Below are 22,854 nucleotides of genomic sequence, written 5' to 3'. Positions count from 1 at the left end.
TTAAATATGAGAGAAGTATGGTAATTCAGTAACACATCCTCAGCCTAGATAACTAAGTGTCACAGGATTGTGTTTATATACAGTATAAGGTGTACTTATGTATAAGGTGTGCTTACGTAGAAGGTGTGCTTACTCAAGGGAATTTATATAGCCAGGAGAAATATCCTTCAGCAAAATCCATTTCAGTATCATTAACCTGTCTGTGACCTGTCTCACTAAAAATTGACTAAAATTAAACCTGAGTTCCACTGACTAAGTCTTAACTAAAACAAAACAAAAGACTAAAATGTGACTTTAATCCAAATACAATTTTCAGTAAGTGACTAAGACTGAAACTAAAAAAATTCTTGCCAAAATTAACACTGGTGTGTGTGTGTGTGTGTGTATATATATATATATATATTCATATGTTGTATGATTGCATTGAATTGAAATGAATTAAATTCTGTCATTCCAATTCAACATCGTACAGGGTTTGGTCAGTTCAAAATACTATTCATAAATTCTGAACAATCCTCGTAAGCTACGTAATGAGCTCACCAATCAAACTTGCTATGTGTTCTGTCACATGTTTTGAACTGGGAAGGTGAATCACCCCTCACGACCTATGGCAAGCCAAATTATCTTTTATTAGCATAAGGCTTACTCATCATCGTAAAAATAACATTCTTACTAGAAAAATTTAATTTTATTAATAAGAATATGAATTCAAGATATCTAAATGCGATTCATACTAGTAAGTGATCTTTTTACACCTTTATAAATTCCTCCCTCTGGTTTCCCCTTACCTCCATGTATTACGCTCTCCTTGGCTGTGGCTGGTTGCCGCACTCATTGCCAGTCGCAGCACCTTCCATACCTACAGGATTTGGAGTCGCCGGCAGGTCCAGATATTTATCCTGCTAGATATCTGACAAGCGTCTGCAATGCGTCGTTGACTCCGTCGTCGTAAACAGTTCATACAGTGATCGCGCGCCGATTTGCCTGAGACCAAGCAGAAAAAACAAATCATCCAATGAGAAAGATGCATGGAGACAGTGAGAATTGGTACATGCGCTTGCAGATTTATGAGTATGTAAATGATTGGTTATAAAGAATAACTAAACCAATGCTTTGAGATGGCTACTGTGATCTAGGTTGTCTGCCCAAACAGCCCTCTAGGTCCTTTTCCATGTGCATATATTTATTGTTTTTGCATATTTGTTTATGTTTATTACCATTTGTGAGGAGTCTGCATGCAGTAGCTTTTCCTGAGTGTCTGAGAGTTGTCAGATGATTAGGGTTTATCCACTAAAGCAGATAATGGAAAAGCAGCTGATGCGGCTTCGTCAGGTCCTGGAACAGGCAACAGGGTCTCCTCAGGGCTTGGAATGGGTGCTTTGGAGGCACTGTGGATGCAGCAGCCAGAGAAATGGGTGCCAGCAGAGCCAGCAGCACTACTGGCATTGGAGACACAGGATCTAGTGAGGCTAGGTTGGCATGGCACGTGTAGGCAGGCAGTTAGAGGCCAGCAGACTGACCGAACAGGCTGGGCAGTCAGATGCTGGTGGCATGGCTGGGAGGCTGTGAAGACAGAGGGTGGTAGAGTGTTGGATGCAGGTGGAGCAGCCGGACATTCAGGAGCAGGTGGAGTGGGTTGGAAGCTTGGGACTGGCAAAGCAGCCAGAGAATTGGGTGCAGGCAAAGCAGCCAGAGTGTCAGGCACTGTGGAAATAGGCAAAGCCAACTATAGCTGCAGGATGGCAGTGGGCGAGGCCAATTCTAGCAGCTCAATGACAGCAAACATTGGAGACTCGGGAGGAGCAGCCTCCTCTGGGCTGGACACCGAAACTGCAGGCAAAACAACAGCGAATGTGTCTGATGCTATCGACTAGACTTATAGTCAAGACCGCCTAAACCAAGACCAAGACACTACCAAGACCAGAGGGTATTGAGACCAAGATAAGACCAAGACAGACCGACTCAAGACCAAGACAAAGTCGAGACGAGACCAAGACCGAGACTGAGACCGAAAAAAAAGGACTCCCTTAACTTTTGTGTGCTGTTGAGGACTGACATGACAGGTACTGACTGGTCCCAAAGTCATCTGACAAAACAGCTAACACCTCTAACAACTGTCTAAAGGATGGGAAATATGTAACCGATTTCAAATATACTTAATTTGTAGATGAAATTGTAACATCAAATTGAACAATTATAAACTTGAAATTGCATCATGTCCCATTGTAGTAGTACTAGCAAAATGACACTGTATGATATCAACTTCCCTGAAATGGATTAGGCCTGTTAAGTCAACACAACGCGATATGCAGATGTTATTTAAAAGTCAATGGTCACACTTATTTAGTCAAACAACACCATTTTAAGTAAAATACTCTAATCAAATAATACAAAGACATGCGCACACGTCACATGAATCAAATGCAAACTACAAATACTATATACCAATACAAACTGCACATCAAATTGTGCATTAATAAGAATAAGGACAAGTGCTTAAAAGATTCTGACATCTTGATGTCTGCAGTGGCATGTGATTACACATTTAACTAACGTTTAACTAGCGCTACACTTATTTTGCGCATATAACGCATATTTTGATTGGATGAGCGCCAATGTCTGAATCACAACAAAATGCATGTATGTCATTGATTGGTTGCATTTGAAGGGCGCGAAAGGCGAAATAATAATAATGTTGCATTATCGAACGCTATGTTGTGTGTCATGGATATTTTTTGCTCCAAATCTTCCGACCACTATGTCGATCTGAGACAGCAAGACCAAGACAGCGAGACCAAGACAAGACCGAGGGATCCGAGGCCAAGACAAGACCATAGACCGTCGAGACTGTGACAAGACCAAGACAGCATAAAAGTGGTCTTGAGACCGGTCTCGAGACCAAGACCGGTCTCGAGACATCCAACTCTACTATCGCAATGGGCAGAGAGTGAGGCACCACCGTGGGCTTCTCAGAACCAGGAACTAGAGATGTGGGGTGTTCAAGACCAGATACTGGAGACATGGCTCCTCAGGATCGGGAAATGGAGACATCTCAACCAGCCGCTGTACCACCCCAAGGGCATTCATGATCCATAATACCTCCTGAGGATCCATGATTGGGGTCACTACTTCCATCTTTTCTCCTATCAGTCAGAGTAGTGCAGTAGCCTCCAGCAACTTCCACAGTGAGGACGCACGGTTCCAGTGCTGGTGTGAGTCGAGAAGCACAAAGCCAGAATACAGGGTTTAGATAGCACCTTTGCCGCAAATGGTTCAAAGCACACTAGTTCCTTCCTCTATCCTAAGAGTTACTGGACCCCCGGAATGTGGTCAAATAGAGGCTCAGAAGCTGGAGTGGAGATATAGGCCACTGGATTGTTGGAGTCCAGTCATTCTGTCACATTGGAGGGCAAGAGTGATTCAAAATGCAGCCTTTAGGTGTACTAAGGGGATTGATTGTGAGTAGCAATCCAAACCAGGAGAGAGCAACACACAAGACAACAAGGGGTCCAACCCAGGAGGGCCCTTGGGCTAAGCTAAGACTGAGGAGCAGGGCAGAAAAGCAGAAGAAACACCAATGGACATGGAGAATAACTGGATTAGCACACTAACACAAGCGGGAACTTATATACTAAGCATGGGGATAAAAATGAATGGAAGGAGGCAAGATGGCCAGAAGAGATGTCTACTGGGTGTCTCTTCTGGCCAAACAGGAACACAACAGGCCAGACAGAAATGGAACATGACATTGTTGTTAAAATAGTTTTGTTAATTTAAGCTTTTATGATTTTTAAGTTTGTCCCTTTCATTTAGTGTGCTATATGGCTTTATGTGCATCTAAACAGTCTCCAAAGTCTTGAGACCCAAAGTACATGCCAAAGGGAGTAACACCAGTCTTCTGTAATCTGCCTGAAAAACCTCGCTGGAATTTCTGCCCTTACTTCTATGATATGGTGAAGTCACCTTGTAACACAATCCTTATTGGTCACTTATCTGAAAGAATCCGTCTGCAGACTGCAGGAGAGGGGCAGAACGTGTAAGGCAAGCTGACCAATCAGAACATACTGGGCTCATCAGGGGTGTGACTTAAAGGTCTACCAGAGCATTTCAGATAGTAGGTGAATAGAGAGATACAGTATGAGAAAAGTAATGTTTTTGGAACATCGAAAAATGTAAATCTATTCCAGCAGACCTCAAAAATAAAATTATCAATAGTGAAAATGAGCATAATAGGTCCACTTTCAATAATTTTCTAGATTATGTATTTGATGCTTACTTTGCTTTTATGTTTAACTGAATATCTTATTGAAAATGCAGGCATTTTTTTCTCCACAACAGCATAATCATGAAATTGATCAAGTTATGAAAAACAGTATTTTATAACATTATATTTATCATGACCTGCTCGTCCGATCCTCCTGTGTGCCACGCCCCCCTCGTTACCTTGTGTTACTTCCTGATTGTGATCACCTGTTGCCTGTTATTTTCGGCTTGTCCTGTGTATTTAGTCCGCATCTCAGTCTGTTTTCCCCAGGTCTGTCAGTGACGTGAGTTTGCTGTGTGCTCCCCTGTTTGCTGTTCTATCCGAAATAAACCCCATTTGATCGCATTCACGGCTCTCTCGCCTGCTTCCCCGCACACCAGTCATCACAAAATTAGTATTTTTATTCTGTTTAACATATAAATCAAACTGTATTGTCATGCCCCGGTCCTCCGATCCTCCCGTGTGCCACGCCCCCTCATTTACTTCGTGTGGAATCCCCATGTTACCAGCTGTTTTGAGTCATGTTGATTAGTCCTGTGTATTTAAGTCCGTGTTAGAGTATGTTTCCCCAGTCCGGTCACTGACATGCAGTCTGTCCTCTGGTCCATGTTCCTGATTTGTCTTCCTCCTAATAAACCCATTTTTCCCCCGAATCCTCCAGTCTTGTTCCTGCTTCCCCAGTCTGTGCCCTGGTGAACATGACATGTACTGTCAGAAAGAACAGGGATGCTAACTTATTTTACTACCTAGCTACGTGCCTGTTTGAAAGCCAACAAATCTCAAAGGGGGGGGGATTCAAGCCCATAATATTACCCTGTGGCTATGTGCCTGGTACAGCTGGATGAATGGATGCAGCCACATGCAGTCACATTAAGACACGAATGACAAAATGGACTGTTAAAGCAATTTTTTGTCAAATAAAGGTCACAGCAAGAATGACTAATGAACAAAATGTATTTTTAAACCTAATGAATTAGCTGATTTTGTAAATACAGTGGTACCTCAGAACTTGAACTTAATCCGTTCAGAACTCTGGATCGAATCCTAAAAAGTTCGAGTTCTGATCAAATTTTCCCCATAAGAAATAATGGAAAACCAATTAATTGGTTCCTGGACCCCAGAAAATTACACCTAAATATGTTTTTTTTTAGCATTTAAAAACAAAATGAACCGAATAAAACAAGAAGAGCATATACTGTACTAAACACATCTAAACAGTATCAAAACAGTAATTTGTAAAGTAAGAAAATAAATGTATCGAAACAATTTGTAAAGTTAAAAAACAATGTGTCCTGCCCCGATCGTCCGCTCCTTCCGTGTACCACGCCCCCTCGTTAGCCCCATGCGATCAGCTGTTTCTAGTTGTTGTCATTAGTTCTGCTTATTTAGTCCGCGTTTCAGTTTGTTTCCCCAGTCTGGTCATGGTATTGTCCGTCTTGTTTTGCTTGCCTTACCGGTAATTAATCCCGTATTCCCCAATACCCTGACTTCTGCGCCTTTGTCTCCGTTCCGTCTCCGCTCGGCATGACAATATTATAATTAAATGTATTAATGGTTTATTATTAATATTAAAATGATAAAGAAATCTTTATTTTTAAATGTATTATTATATAATAATAATTACTGTTACTGTCTATCATTGTCAATGTATTTTTACTGTCTAAATATATGTATTCAGCTAGTATAAACATGCATGATGCTATCACAGCTAATTCGAGACTGAGACTGAAGCGTTACCCTTTGTTTCCGCTGAGAGACGTGCGACGTGACTCATTTCCCCAAGCATACAATTTATCTTAAGTCGGTGTTCACAGTTCGACTTCTGTGATTCATATCTAGTTCTAGGTATTTTTTTTCAAACTGGTTGGTTCGACTTTTAAGAAATTCGAGTTCTAATGAGTTCGAGAACTGAGGTACCACTGTATAATATTTTGTTGCCCAGTACTAAGCAATCCTGCTGATGCTTTTGTTCAGGTGTGCCTCGAAAGAATGAAGAAGAGAAGCAATTTGGTGATTTCAAGATATTTGATGACCCACAAAACACCTATTCCACGTTGAGGAACTTCTGCTACTCCAATGAAGCCTTTGCTCGACTGCATGACCTCATGGAGTTCAATACTCTGAACAACATTGAGGTCTGTTGAGTTCCATCTTCTCCCCGTACCTGTAAACATCTTCCCAGACTTAGTTTTACCTGTTAACTAAAACTCCTAAGAATGCTAAGGATATGTATTTCTTATGAGCTGCAACACAGCCATTCCTTGTGAGGTTGGCGTTACTCTTTTTGACCAGTGAGAGCAGAGAATTTGCTTCCTCAATCATATGCCTCAGTGTCCCTTTTTGCTTTTCCAGGTGATCAAAGATGCTATCAAGGGCTGTGTTCTGAACAGGAGAGAGAACCCATCATGTTTCACCCTTGATTAAGTTGGAAAACAGGCAGTTTCTAGGATTGAACCTTGTGGAAAAGCCCAGCCCACTCAGACACATGGTTGAGTTACTCATGTAAATGGTATATTATTAATTGAGTCTGCTTTGCTTATAAGTTTTATGAGGATGCACGCTGGATGTACTGTATTCTGGTCAGAGAGTTTTAGTGTAAAGATCTACCAGGTACCTTAGATCAAGTCACAGAAGGAGGTTTGGAAAGAAAGTAAAAGAGAAGGTACAGTAACACTTTACATTAAGGTCTGCTTTTTAACATTTATGTAACTAATAATATCCTAACAGGGGCAACATGGTGGTGCAGTGGTTACCACTGTTGCCTCACACCTCTGGGACCCAGGTTCGAGTCTCCGCCTGGGTTACATGTGTGTGGAGTTTGCATGTTCTCCCCGTGTCGTCGTGGGGTTTTCTCCGGGTACTCCGGTTTCCCCCCACAGTCCAAAGACATGCTGAGGCTAATTGGAGTTAGTAAATTGCCCATGGGTGTGTATGTGTGAATGAATGGTGTGTGAGTATGCCCTGCAATAGGCTGGCCCCCTGTCCAGGGTTGTTCCCTGCCTCGTGCCCATTGCTTCCAGGATAGGCTCCAGACCCCCCGCAACCCAGTAGGATAAAGCAGGTTGGAAAATGAATGAATAATATCCTAAAAAATGTTTACATATTTTTATAAGCAAACATACAAAAGGTTTATAAATGCTTGTAAGGCAGGTTAATGGGTTCTTAATATGCTTACGATTGATTTCTTATTGTTTATAAGCACACTTACAAATGATTTACAAATGTTTATAAAGCAGGTTAATGGGTTCTTAATAATATGCTTATGAATGGTTACTTATTGTTTATAAGCACACTATGGAAGGTGAACTGCTGGGTTAGGATGGGAGAGAGGCGCATTGGGTAGGCAAGAGAACTGTGTGTACGTGCTTCTTTTCAGAGGGGTCCAGGTTGTGGGTTGTTTTTTGACACGTATCGTAAGTTAAGTCACTGGTGACCAGACGACATTGGGGCAACTGGACTAGCAAATACAGACAAGAAGAATTCAGGAGTCTGTCAAGACAAGAATAACTGGCTGAGGTTAAGGGAGACGTAGTATGTACAAGAAGAGGGAACAGATTTGACTAGAAGATGCTTGCTGCAAAAGAGGAAGCCAAAGTTATTGATCATGTATTGCAATATGACAGGCTCTGATAATGCAGAAGATTTTGTATGCATAAGGAATATATAAGCTTAAGATGACATAGCAACAATGATATTTAGCTATGGGGAATAGATTGAACAGTGGGTGGGTTTGTGACAACCCATGAGGGAGGAAGTACTAGGAGGTCAGATGGTGCAGGGTGAGCTGAGACAAGACAGGTGCGCTGGAGAGATTGAGGTCACGTGATAATTATGGGATATGGTAACTAAGGGGGTAACCAAGACAACTATATATGTGATGTGCCTCTTGAGGTAGCAACTAATTGTAATTGACATACCTCTTGAAGTATTAACCAATCATTGTTAATGAGGTTTTTGATAGGTGAATAGCTTTTCAAAGAAGCAGCCAAATTATATGCTTTTTAAGTAAGCTTGAAAAAGGTATATAAACTCTTGTATTTATTTTGTTGGGTTAGTCACTACCTTGGGACGGGGACACTGTTGCTTTTGCTTCTTTCCTGCCTATTAAAGAAACAAACATTACGTTACGGAGTCTCGATCTGAATCATTTCCAAGCACTTCATCAAATATTTCCAGTAAGAAACACTGGTCGGCTGATTAGTAATAGAGGTAGTGATTTTTTTTTTTTATCTTCCATTAATCACAGAATCCAAAAATAGATGCAAACTAGAACAGAGCATGAGGAGGGCAAACTGCTTGTGGAAAAACTGAGACAGAACCCTCCCAAACACTAGGGAATGAAAATCCAAAACTACAAACACAGAGAATAAAAGACCATAAAAATGAAACAGGAGAGACCAGACCTAAGCATGGTTCAAACTCACACCCAACAGGTTCTCTGAGCCACACACTCAGCCCACTGAGCTATGCGGTAATAATGAAGCAGAATGAACACACAGGGGTAAAGGACTGAATGACAGAGAACAGGATGGCCAGCAACACCTACTGGGCAAACAGGGAAGAGACACAAGGACCCGGCTTGGACAGTACTGTACCAATCCTGACAAAGGCTGGTTAATGAGTTCTCAATAACATACTTACGAATGTTTACTTATTGTTTATAAGCACACTTAGAATACGTTTGAAAGGTAGGTTAATAGGTTCTATAGGTCTGCTTCTTAAAAATGAATTAACTGTTACCCCTTAGGAGTCTGAAGGTGTTTTGGAGCCCTGAAGAGATTCTGACATGTCCTGACATTTGTGCATTTTTCAGTTACTTATAAACATATAAATGTCTAAAGTCTGATAACATTGTACACATTTGTGTACAAGACTTTTGTGACCTGGATCTTGTAGTGTAGAGGTTTTACTTCAAAATGATGTGACAATCATGTCACTCACTCATTTACAGAAAACAATACATTCATTTAAATTTTCTAAGACACTTTTTGTTTAGAAAGGCCATATGCGAGGAGGTGGGAATGCTCATGAATAATGCTGTAGTTCACACCAGAGAAGACAAAGACCTGCATAATGAGCTGTATAATTACCCCTTTCAGTCAGGTATGGGACAGAGGAAAGTGCTACAAGAAAATAATTTGAGGACAGAAACATATTTCTTGGTTTGTGGTTTATTTAGCATGCATGTCCCGATGTGAGGTGCTGGTGAAGGCAAGGGTGATGCAGACACATTCCTACAAACAAATAAATAAAAAAATGTTTACACCCGAAATGTTTGTGCTAAATAACATTACCGATAGCAGTATTATAGGCTAATCAAAACGGAGCCAAATATATATTAGCAACCATAATCTAAAGCTATCCAAAACGAGGTGAAATACATTAGAACATTTACAAACATCTGAAGACTCCATAAGGCATTATCTTAGCCACCAGGAAACAACATGTTTGCTACATAAGGCAGCATGTTAGCAGAGTTATCTACATGCTACACTAACCTATGTAAATGGCATTGAAAGCCAATGTTTCACATAAGCTGACAAAAGCTAGCTGAAGTGAGGAAAATATTTACTAATATTAGTTTAATATAATCAAAATAAGAGTTATATAAGACTTAATAACTTACCCCAGGGCTGTCAAGTTTTGAAGACAGGCAAGAGTGACATTCCACAGGATGCCTTTTCATTGGTTGTTGTGTTGTATTTTACCCAGATACAATAGTACTATTTTCTGATTGGCTATTGTGTAGGCCCTTTCTTTTTTTTTGATTGGCTGGTAAGTGACAGGCTCTTGGGGCAAATCTTGTCCGACTTCAACGTCATAAAAGAGGCTTGTTTCCGACGGGAAGCGACGTTTTTCTTGACGTTTCGTAACGTTTTCATCCGAGTTCCGACTTGGAGAGAAATAGTCGAACGCACCATAATGTCACTCAACTCAGAATTTCCGAGATCCGAGAGAAAAACGAACGCACCATTAGACTGTATGTGTTTTTAAACCGGTGGGCGTGGCCTTATACGCATGCTGCCCGGACTGTTTTCCGTGTGAATGGCTGTGGGCGTGCCCTGCCTCGGGTCATTAGCAGATAATGAAGTGCGACAGAAATTCTGTGCCTCTCCTTGGTTTCACATGAATTACATAAACTGAAAATATTTATTTTTAATTTACATTGCTTTATTTAAAAGTAGACACTTTAAGCTTTCTATAGATATATTTCTCATGTCTGTCTGTGCAGTATTCGCGGAGTTTCAGTTCATTTTAGTGACGTGTTTCAAAAAGATTTTCGCGGAGACTGAGACAGCTGAAAGCGCACCCTGTTTACAAAAGCACAATATTTCGTGGATATTGTGAGCATACTGTACATGAATAAAAGTAGACCATTTACAGATTAAAATGATGTACTACACTTACGTGTATGATCAAACATGACGACGCATTTTAAGTTCTTTTCACGGTTACCAGAAAAAAATGCAAGTGTCCCCGCCGGCGGGTCCGCCGACTCCTAAGGGTTAACCTGCAATTGCTTTGTCCTGGGTATGATATTAATGTACAAGGAGGTCCTCCAACTTACAGGGAAATTGGGGGGGTTGAAGGCAGGATCGGTACTCCAGCCACTGGAAAAAAAACTCACACTGGTCCATTTGGACTAGTGTGGTGCTGAGGTATCGCCTGCTGCATGGCTGCACTCAGGTTCTCATCCTTGAGGTGGTTTGTCATGTAGTGGGTGCAGCAAGTCACTGTATCAGTGCATGCTCCCTACTTACCTTTTGCAAATACCTGAAGAGGTCCCCTTCATTGGTCTCATAGTTCGGGAATGGCTCTCCAACCTTATTCACCACCGTGTAGATTGCCTCCTCATACAGGAGGTCCAACTAAGGACATTAAAACCAGACATTAGATGCCAGTAAAATTGATACTATACAATAGTAGCATACTGTTCAATTATGATGATACTGTAAAACATGCAATATCCAATGGTCTCATGTCTTCATTTTATTGGTTTACATCAACACAAGAGACAGAGAGGCCTATTTTATATCCGGCACATAGAAGCACCAGACAAAATGCAAGTGTCATTGCTATCATGAGCCCAATGCAGTTTTCATTTTCCTGTCCAGTGCCCATGTGGTTTAAATAGCAAATGTACCTGCGCTCATCTGAGCATCCCTGGCCACGTCGGTCTTAAAATGAGGTGTAAAATGAGTCATGTGTATTGTTTGCAGACTGCTATCTTGAGGCAGTGAAAATCGATTGTGCTTTTGACCAATAAAAAGCTGAGCTATGACCAAATCGGGGGATAGCATCCATCGGGTGGGTCCTTTGTGACTTGGCTAAAGGAGGTCGGGCTGTAGAGCACATTTGAAGGGCCCATCCAAATGGCACAGGCTTGTCGCGCTGCTGTGACACGTTTGGTCATCGAATGCAGCCTTAGAAGAGTGCAGCCCCTGAATTCAGACACAGCCCTGGTCAAGACGCAATGGCGCAGTATTTCACTGTTATTTAAAGGGTGCGTTATCAAGATAGTACCATGGTGCCTACTTAGGCATGTGCACAGCATGTGTACACTGTTTGTTACACACAGACAGGGACACGGAGAAGCAAGCATGCAAAGATTAAAAAATAAAAAGATTATAATGTGAAAGATCATTAATGTGTACATCAAGATATTTTTAAGAAATATACATTCGCTTCACTCTGTGTGCTTTCGAACGTTAAATAGGGCCTAGAGTTTCACAGACTTAAATAACAAAACACATAGAACTCCAACTCTTCTGAGATCTAGTTTTTAGAGTTATAATTTCCTATTGCAAAATTAATATTCTGTGCATATTAGTTCTGTCTACTTCAAATGGCTGATATAATGGTCCATTTACCTCTTTCCTGTTGGGTTTTCCTGGAATATGAAAAGCATCTGTAGTCTCTGGAGGCAGAGTGATGTCATTTGGTCCTTGAAGCTACATAAAAGCAAAGAATCACAGAACAAAACAAAATCACAGATTCAGATTCGCTTACCATTAACCAAGCAAATTGATGTGGAATAATTTTAAGTTGATTTTGGATGGCACAGTCACTCTCAGACTGCCCATTGTACAGAAAATAGAGTAAAACTAAATAGTTCATAACTAATAGATCCTATAAGCAGAAATAACAGCTTGCAGTTGTGCATCTTTCTTACCTCGCAATGAACAGCATGCAAAACACTCTGCTGTTTCAGCAGGATGCTGCTCATGCGTTCAAAAAAGTCTGCTCCATCTATACTGTGATACATAAAAGGTACATAAATTACCGTGTGCATTCTTACTTTACACATATATTGCAGATGCAGTCTTGGTTATGTCACTATGTTGCTTCTTGGACCACTCAGGGAAGGTCTAAACCTATTTGTTTGAGTACAATTGCAAATACTGTTTGACTGGGCCCTTTACATTACTGCTTGGTTGTATTTTACATTTGTTATTATCAAAATACAGTAACAGAATGATCTGCAGCTTTTTTCAAAGGCCCTGTTTACACTTGGTTTTAACATGCATCTTGACCAATTGGATCATAAGTTGACAGCTGAGATAGATACACCTGTGTCTATCAAGTATCTCCAAGGTGTCCAGCTGAACCCTCGTGTTCAGACTTCACTACTGCCTGGCACGCAGTTATTGTGATGTGCTTGTAAGGGACACATCAGGATGCATTAGCATTTACATCACAAATGATATGCGGTCAAATGCATCCCAGACCACCTCGGTTTGAGGGATCGGATCACAATGTGTCTTGGTGCTCATTTGCACTTGTAATCCAATCACCCAGCTGCATTTTAAAGCAAGTGTAAACAGAGCCGTAGTGACACAGTTTGCTCACAGCCTGGTTAGATGAGAAACCAGAGCCCATAATAGATTTATTGGTCCTGTCTCTGGCCCACATTAGCATAAATGATACAAAGCGTGCTGAGTAGCACTCAATGTGACCCAAGTCAACCAGTGACAGTCCCCCCCAACAAGTGTCTGGATGTGTGTTCTGATGGCGCTGAATGTAATCCCTTTCAGTCCATTGCTTAAAAGGATTTCAGCCAATTTCAATGCAATACAAAAACAACATTAATAAAGATACATGAGTCTGGCTAGTTGTATAATTAAGGCACAGTTATAATTGTGAAAAGAAAGAGGTCAAATTAGAGATGCAATGCTGAGAACCATAGCAGTGTTGGAACCAGGCTGCAGAGGTAAACCATGGAGAGCAGAGATTGGTGTGATATTTGGGCAATGGTGGCTTAATGGTTAGGGAAGCGCACTTGTAAGTCAAAGACTGCTGGTTAGAAACCCTGACCAGACCCTGAGCAAGATATTATTCTGAGCAAGGCACTGCTCCCCAGGGTGCATCAAATATGGGTTAAATGCAGAGGACACATTTCGTTGTAGTGTACTGGGTGTGTTAACAATGACCACTGATCACCAAATTCTAAAAATGTTTATGCCATGTTTGGTTTGCTGTGGGTGGGGTGGGGGGGTGCTTTATATACTCTGTTTGGGGCATCATCCCAAAAGTGGTGCTTGGCTAAGCAAGCTAAGCCTCAGTGGTTGCTATCAGAAGGTTGCTGGTTTGAGTCCCAGCCTTGGCAGAATAGTCACATGTCTGTGGAATGACCTAATGCCCAAGCTTGCTGTAAGAGCCAGATGAGGTAGGTGAAAAGAATGTTTCCTCATGGAGAATAATAAACTGTCGCTGTTCAATTGCATCACTCTTTTACACCATTTTAAAGATGTTTTAAATGTAATCAGACTGAGCTGCTAGGCTGGAGAAAAGGGATATGTATTTGCATTCGTTCTTGATAACGTTTTCATTTTGAACATTTAAATGATGTTTAATTGTTTAAATGATTATTAACCTTAACAGGAAAATGTAAAACCTGGCTAAAATGTAGCAGACTGGAGAAGTTTTATTAAAATGCTTATGCATCTGCACAATTCCCAACCATGTCTTGCAGTCTGCCCTATATGAATCCTATATGTGAACGGCATAGCAGTACAGGCATTGTCCTCAGTTACTGCATGTCCAAGTGCAGCTGTGTGAGGTTACAGAACCTTAAATGTTTCCATGATTTCCAGGAGCAATCAAAATCTGTTTTTTATGCAGCAAAATAGCTTTTATCGCCCTGCGTATTCTTATAGAACATCTATTCACTTGCAAATCGTAAAGAGACAACCACCAGAGGCATTAGTGCTGTCTGAAAGGAAACATTCTACTAATTAAACGAACAAACAGCTTCCAGGACCTTAAAGAGGCACTCAGCATGAAAGAGGGATGTGAGGGAGACATCTGCAGGGGCTGTTTCCTCTTTTCCCGGCTAATACTGAAAATTGGACATTGTCTGATCATGGTCCTTCATAATTTTCCACATAATCTAAACATTAACATGCTTTTTATGCAGCTGCAGGCACATTCACCTGAAAGACGTTTTTTAAAATTTTTTAATTTTCGTGTTTCGTGTCCTGATGCAATGTAACTACAGATAGTTAATTGCTTTCTCCATCCATCTTCTACACCACTTAGTTTTGGTGTTATGCCCCAAGTCAATAGATGATCGGCTGGAAAATCACTGGTTGTGCACCAAGGCTCCGGGGCAGTCAGTTGAGACTCACCTGTTAGTAGGTCCCTCAAAGTGGTATGTGGTCGATGGCTCCCTGTGCCTCATAACACCACCCCCTAACTCCGAGGCCATGTTACAGGGCTACCTGTAGTGGGGTTTGGGGATGGGAGCATGCATTGACCATGTGAGCTCTGCCCTCATCAAGGCAGCACAACATCAGTCTGATTAAACAGATATCACCGAGATGCAGAGGGAGAGCTAACTTCCATCACAAAGCTTCAGTCTGACTTGTCCGGAGTGCCTGTTTACACACCAGTAGCAGAACCACATCCTCTCAGTTACACCCAACAGAACAGTTGCTGTGTACTCATTCCCATGAGGACATCTGATAGTTTCCAAATATCACATCTTGCTCTCCATAGAGAGTATTATTGGAGGAACTATTGTACCTGGAAGAAATGTAGCTATATTCCATTTTTAGCTATTATAATGGATGAAGGGGCAAGATGAAAGATTTACTTTCTGCTCCCAATTTGCATTAACTTTTAAGCAACAGCACATGCTTCTTATCACTCAGTGGCTGAACTAAAGTGTCTTCCCTCGCATAGTCCATATTTCTGTAGAAACACCACGACATGCATCATTTCCTTTCAATCAGGCATTTGACTCATTCAGAGTAACATCATTCAGAGTAACATTCTAAAGGTATTATTATCAAAAACTACTACTTAAAACCAAGTCAGATCAGGATTCCACAGTTCCAGTCCTGGAGGGCCATATCCCAACACAATTTGCAGATTTCTCTGCTCAAACAGAGCAGGGGTGGCTTTCCAGAAATGTTCGTAACACTAGTTCATTATCTCGTACTTAACATAAATCATTAAATAGCACACGTTTCCAGAAAACCTTTCTAACTAAAGTAGTACGTTAGCTCATTCATGGATTTTTCAACAAATAGGTTGATTTATTATAGTCTTAATTATGGTTGCTTTGGTGTGCTTTCATTGATTTTCTGATCAGTTTCTGTTTTTTTTTTTTGTTTTTTTTTTTGCTTATGTTTGGTGTGACAACCATATAACGTACTTACGTCGTTCACAATTTTGTTCGTTATTCGCTAAAATCGATCGCTTTCTGAAAAGTCACCACAACTAATTACAAGCAGGTTCAGATGGTATGTGTTGGATTCTGGCAGCCCAGGACGGGAAATGGGGAATCCTGACCTAGATGAAGATGCCAGCTTTCTTCACCAGCTGGTAAACAGGATATAAACCCCTCACACAGGAATGGAATCTCATTTTTGATATTTTTTTCATTAAAATTTTAATGATAGCTAAACTATCTACAGGTGTACACGGGTAGCAGGAGACATTTTAATTGGGTCTCATATTAGCCAATGTTTGAGATCTATTCCGCATATCAAAAAATGAATTCAAATGCACATAGTGAATGCATAGTTCTTTGTGCAACATAAGCATTTTAGTAATTGTTTTTTTTTTTTTTTTTTAAAGATTGATAAGTGAATAAATGATTAGAAGATGTCCATCCATCCATCCACATTATCTCCCGCTTATCCGAGGTTGGGTCGCGGGGGCAGCAGTCTCAGCAGGGAAACCCAGACTTCCCTCTCCCCGGCCACTTCATCCAGCTCCTCTGGCGGAATCCCGAGGCGTTCCCAGGCCAGCCGAGAGACAAAGTCCCTCCAGCGTGTCCTGGGTCTTCCCCGGGGCCTCCTCCCAGTGGGACATGCCCGGAATACCTCACCAGGGAGGCGTCCAGGAGGCATCCTGACCAGATGCCCGAGCCACCTCATCTGACTCCTCTCAATGCGGAGGAGCAGCGGCTCTACTCTGAGTCCCTCCCGAATGACTGAGCTCCTCACCCTATCTCTAAGGGAGAGCCCAGCCACCCTGCGGAGGAAACTCATTTTAGCTGCTTGCACTCGCGATCTCGTTCTTTCGGTCACTACCCACAACTCGTGACCATAGGTGAGAGTAGGAACGTAGATCGACTGGTAAATCGAGAGCTTCGCCTTTTGACTCAGCTCCTTCTTTACCATGACAGACCGATGCAGTGCCCGCATCACTGTGGACGCCGCACCGATCCGCCTGTCGATCACCCGCTCCATCGTCCCCCCACTCGTGAACAAGACCCCGAGATACTTAAACTCATCCACTTGGGGAAGGACCCCATCCCCGACCCGGAGAGAGCATTCTACCCTTTTCCGGCTGAGGACCATGGTCTCGGATTTGGAGGTGCTGATTCTCAACCCAGCCGCTTCACACTCGGCTGCGAACTGTCCCAGCGAGAGCTGAAGGTCACAGTCCGATGAGACCAACAGAACCACATCATCTGCAAAAAGCAGAGACCTAATCCTGAGGTCACCAACACCCTCAACGCCCTGGCTGTGCCTAGAAATTCTGTCCATAAAAACTATGAACAGCATTGGTGACAAAGGGCAGCCCTGACGGAGTCCAACCCTGCAGATGCGTGTCAACCAGGACAGCCCCACAGCATCCAGAGCCTTAAGGAACTCCGGGCGGATCTCATCCACCCCCGGGGCTCGGGGGATAGGGGAGTCCACACCCAAGTCCCCATACTCTGCTTCCACATTGGAAGGCGTGTCGGTGGGATTGAGGAGGTCTTCGAAGTACTCCTTCCACCGATCCAAAACGTCCCAGGTTGAGGGACGCTTGGGCCTGCCAGGCCTGGCCGGCTTCCTTCACCACCAGCGGAGCCAACCAACCACCAGGTAGTGATCAGTTGACAGCTCCGCCCCTCTCTTCACCCGAGTGTCCAAGACATGCGGCCGCAAGTCCGATGACACGACTACAAACTTGATCATTGAACTGCGGCCTAGGGTGTCCTGGTGCCAAGTGCACATATGAACACCCTTATGCCTGAACATGGTGTTCATTATGGACAATCCGTGACGAGCACAGAAGTCCAACAACAGAACACCACTCGGGTTCAGATCGGGGGGGCCGTTCCTCCCAATCACGCCCCTCCAGGTCTCACTGTCATTGCCCACGTGAGCATTGAAGTCCCCCAGCAGAACAAGAGAGTCCCCAGGAGGAGCGTTCTCCAACACCCCTTCCAATTACTCCAAAAAGGGTGGGTATTCTGAACTGCCGCTTGGTGCACAAGCGCAAACAACAATCAGAACCCGTCCCCCCACCCGAAGGCGAAGGGAGGCTACCCTCTCGTCCACTGCGGTTAACCCCAATGTACAGGTGCCCAGCCAGGGGGCAATAAGTATGCCCACCCCCACTCGGCGCCTCTCCCCGCAGGCAACTCCAGAGTGGAAGAGGGTCCAACCCCCTTCGAGGAGACTGGTTCCAGAGCCCAAGCTGTGCGTCGAGGTGAGCCCGACTATATCTAGCCGGAACTTCACAACCTCGCACACCAGCTCAGGCTCCTTCCCCATCAGAGATGTGACATTCCATGTCCCTAGAGCTAGCTTCTGCAGCCGAGGATCGGACCGCCAAGGTCCCCGCCTTTGGTCACTGCCCAACTCACACTGCACCTGACCCCTATGGCACGTACAGGTGGTGAGCCCATTGGAGGGGGGACCCACGTGCCTTGTTCGGGCTGTGCCCGACCAGGCCCCATGGGTATAGGCCTGGCCACCCCCAGGCTTGGCTCCAGGGGGGGGGGGCCCGGTGACCCGCGTCCAGGCAAGGTAAAACGTGTGTCCATATTGTTTTTCTTCATAAGGGGTCTTTTGTGCCGCACTTCGTCTGGTTCCTCACCCAGGACCTGTTTGCCTTGGGTGACCCTACCAGGGGCATAAAGCCCCGGGCAACTTAGCTCCTGGGATCACTGGAACACGCAAACCCCTCCACCACGATAAGGTGTCGGCTCCAGGAGGGGATTAGAAGATGTTTGGGTAGAAAATATTACACCATGATTATGTTCAACCAAATCCTTAAATTCTGTTTTTAGATGCCACTGCCAAAATTCTGAGCATAAATTATCTTTTATTTTTCAGTTTGCTCTAAATGTTCGGAATTCTGAAGCGTAAATAAAAGTTAACTATCTTGAATTCAGCATTCTACGAATATCTAGCAACAGAACACGAGCTATATGGCTTATACCGTATTCCGGAATTTAATAACAATCTGTTGTATATTACTTAAATAGTTCGATTATATCGACAGTAAGAACAGTTGAAAGTAGGCAGAAAATATTTCTGTAATTTTCAAATGCATATTTTCTTGTATTATTATGCATTATTTAAATGATGCACAATAATGCAAAAACATGTAGGCTACATAAATATTCAGAAAATCAAGCGTAAAAGCAAGCACACACAGACTCTCAGTGTCACGCTCACGGAAGAAATCTTACGGCAAATCTATATTAATCCATTACAAACCTAAAATTAACTACATCAAAAGTGTTGGGGTAGTTTGCAAACCGTACAGGGTATTTACAAGGTAATAAAGCTGTGTGCATGTGTGCAGACAAAATTGAAAATCTCACTCCAGCCAGCTGACAAAAGTTGTCAACCCTGCATTTAGACATATACCAATAAAATACATTTAATTCTTACTTCGATCTACCTAATTATCATATAGGCCTAAAGCTTGGAATTAAAAACACATAGCCTACCTGTTAATAAGTAATTATTAGCTGGCGCAAATTGCTTTTTGGGTGTGTTTCCTTGCTTGTCTAGTTGATTTTGTTGTTGCCCGCTCGTTTTATTTCATTACAGGCTGACGGACAATCCTGCAGTTTTTCCCATCCTTAGACAAAAAAATGATCCAGGAAAACGCCGTACACGGTAATCGGGGGGGGGGGGGGGGCAGCACCTTTCCTATACTGCAGGCGACGGGCGTCAGTCTCCATAAACCAATACCAAGAGGCATTTACTGTATTTGACTATTTGAATGAGTTTGACATTACTTTACATTATTCATTATTTAACAGGATTCGTTAAGGATAAAAAAATAAAACTTCTATATGACAATTTTTTTACCCAGAGCAGAGATGTACAAAGCGTGTGTACACAATTACCCAGTTTCTGTGACCGCCAATACAGCCCAAAGCCACAAGGAAGAATGATCTTCTTAGTTCTGATATTTTATAAGCAGTAGCAACTTCAGCAGGTGATGGGAATACATTGCAGGTTTTAAGTATTAAATTATTAGCAGATGGTATTTTGTCATGACTTGAAGTGACACCACTTTCAAAGAACCCGCATGACCGACACTTCGTGGAGAAGCAATAGAATGAACTTTTTAAAGCTGAACATTTCCAGGCGGTTAGGGGCATAACTTTGGTTTGAACATTGCTTGGGTTGAGGTCTCCATCTATTTAGGGGAAGACGTGATTAGTGGGGATGGGGTTATATTAGCCGGTTTTGATTATTGGAGGTTACAACTACCCCGTAATTTGCGCTCATACATGCGGTTTATTTAGGATTGCCACCTGTCCCGCTTTTCCCGAGATTGATTTCCTTTTTGAACAACTGTACATTTTTTTTTTTGTGAAAATTTAGATTTTTCTAATTTAGAATATCGATGGTATCCTACCATTATTCTTTTTGGTTATGTTTATATATCTTGCCCAGTGTCCGTAAATGGTTAAAAACGGGTGAAAAAGGCATGACTGCCCATGTCTATACTTTTATTTGATTGGTAGCAGAAAAACCAAGCTTACCTTATTGCCTAGCGACTGCGCTGGCTGTTGGTCTGCCGCGCGCATCCACATCCATGCATGCAGGGACGGATTATGGGTTGTGTGGGCCCCTGGGCAAAACATTCGCGAGGGTCCCCCCCCCACCACCACCACCACCAGCACCACTACCACAACCACCACAATTCAAGGGCCCTTGGCAGCCAAATGCGCTCCCTCCATGTTTCCATCAGAGGCCCTAAAGGGTCAGGGGCCCTTGTAGGCAGAGGATCAAAGAATGTAGGCCCTCTAAAATACACAAACGAAAATACATTGTTGATAAGCGTTGCAAATTGTTTTGGGCTAGGGGCCCCACAGGCCCCCTGCACCCCAAGGGCCCCTGAGCAGCGGCCCCGCTGGCCCGGTCCGTAATCCGTCCCTGCATGCATGTGAAAATTTTCAACGTACAACTCAGAGGGGGCGAAAAGAAAACTTTTCTGAATGGATAAGGGACAACCAAAGAAACTTAGGCGATATTGCACGAAGTAGAATTTTTCCAGTTAGCTGGATAACTTTCAAACGTGAAAACTGTCCAATAGGACAGATAAGCGACCTTCTTATTGGACAGTCCTTATGTTTGGCTTAAGTTATCTAATGAAAAAAAGACTGCTTTGTGTCCTTTGACACTCGTGTTTTGTGTCCATCCAAGATTTCAGTTAAATATGAAGGAAAAGCAGGTTAAATGATCATGTTTGGAGTTTAAAGCATTCATTGAGGGACAGCAAGAACTTCTGCAGGCAGCAAAAAGGGGTGAGAAATACACATGCATGGAAAGATGTGAGGAATGTCAGTGTTAGGATGTCCACATTCATGAAGTTTAAAGGTTCTTTCTAATTTATTATAATACGTATAATGTTTTCATTGCTAAAGAGAGTATACCTTTGGACATTAGGGTTAGGTTTTAGAATATATTATAATTAGATTATCATATATATTATAGATTATTATAATTAGACAATATATATTTATTCATTAAAGCAAAAAAATAAATAAATCTGTAATTAATATAGAAACAGCAGCAGACAAAGGAGTCCAGAGTGAGTGCAACTGCGTTTGCGTCAGTACAGGTATAGGTAAGAGTAGGCAGCATTCCCCGGGTAATCTGACCAATGAGCGAGCTTCCTCCATCAGATTGCATCTCTTCCCCCATCCCTCCTCATTCGCATCTTCTACCGATAACGCTACACATCCTCAACAAGCCGTCACAACGCGATATTCACAACTCACACATCGGTTGGACGTTTGAATATACAATAGCTACATAAAATTCCAAGAACATTAATATCTGTTTATGTGTATTTTTTATGTCTCGTGTGTGGTTTTGAAATGGTGCCTACCCACAAATTTGGTTTGCAAAACACCCCGAAGATGTGAAGAGAACAGAATTAAACAAATATATGCACAAATTCAAGGCTAAACCTTAGCCTCAGCCAGAGTAAAGCAAAGGCTTTCTTGGAGGACCGGAGCCCTGTGTAGCTTAGTACTTTCTCATGAGCTGTGTGGTAATTTGCAAAACGAGTTAAATCATGTGTGTTAAATGAGGGGAAACCCAAAAAATTGTGCAGGGCTCTGGCCCTTCAGGACTGGATTTGGGCCCCCCTGGCCTAGGGTCATGGCAAAAAAGAGAATGGTTAAAGTTATTAAATTTGGCCAATCGATCTGCCAGTGCAAATTATATCGACAGCACTCCTACCCTCACCCTGACCTGTAAATTTAACCGCTGGCACCCATGTCAGCCTAGGGTCCCTGAGAAGTTAGTCCACCCCTCTCTCTAAATTGTTTAAGAATGTATACAGTTAATACTATGGCAAACAAAATAATTGCTGTGGTTTTAGTACATTAAAATCTTTGGAGATAACACAATGAAAATATTTTGTTTGCCAAAAGATGTTTAATAAACCCATCCATCTTCTGTAACTGCTCACCCTATTCAGGGTCACAGAGGTTTAGTAAACCTCCTAAAAGAAAAATTATGTAAAATATTATAGTATAGTTGCACTCTGACTAGGCGTCCATTATGATGCATTTGACAATACCTACACACACTCCCTATCTGGTCTACACTGTGCCAAATTCTATTTAATGCCAATGTTGTTACCCTGCGACAAAATCAGGAAATGCATTGGAAGGGACTTTCTAGAGGCACAAGGGGATTCATGGAATCCCAACAGGAAATCCACAACTGACGCATCATTAGAAGGCAAAGCGCAGCTGATCAAACATATATTAACTTTCTGCATACTAACTGAGGTGCCACAAAAGCAGAATACAACATGTAAAATGAAGGGAAAAAAAAGTCGATAATGTCAGCTAAAATGATCAAAACTACAACTTCAAA

The 22,854-nt window shown here is 42.4% G+C and overlaps 1 protein-coding gene across 1 annotated transcript in view; it reads right to left on the bottom strand.

The window, feature by feature from the left end:
• LOC111841952 (BAI1-associated protein 3) overlaps positions 1–12,491 on the bottom strand; it is a 51,460-nt gene extending 38,969 nt beyond the window's left edge. The window contains 3 exon segments of the mRNA XM_072712808.1: positions 11,026–11,133; positions 12,136–12,216; positions 12,438–12,491. Coding sequence (XP_072568909.1) covers positions 11,026–11,133; positions 12,136–12,216; positions 12,438–12,491 — 243 coding nt within the window.
• Between the last annotated feature and the right edge of the window lie 10,363 nt (positions 12,492–22,854).

The sequence above is a fragment of the Paramormyrops kingsleyae genome, chromosome 5, assembly GCF_048594095.1.
Source record: "Paramormyrops kingsleyae isolate MSU_618 chromosome 5, PKINGS_0.4, whole genome shotgun sequence".
Taxonomy (NCBI): domain Eukaryota; kingdom Metazoa; phylum Chordata; class Actinopteri; order Osteoglossiformes; family Mormyridae; genus Paramormyrops; species Paramormyrops kingsleyae.
Note: the sequence above shows the minus strand (reverse complement) of the source record. Positions and strands in the feature narration are given on the sequence as shown.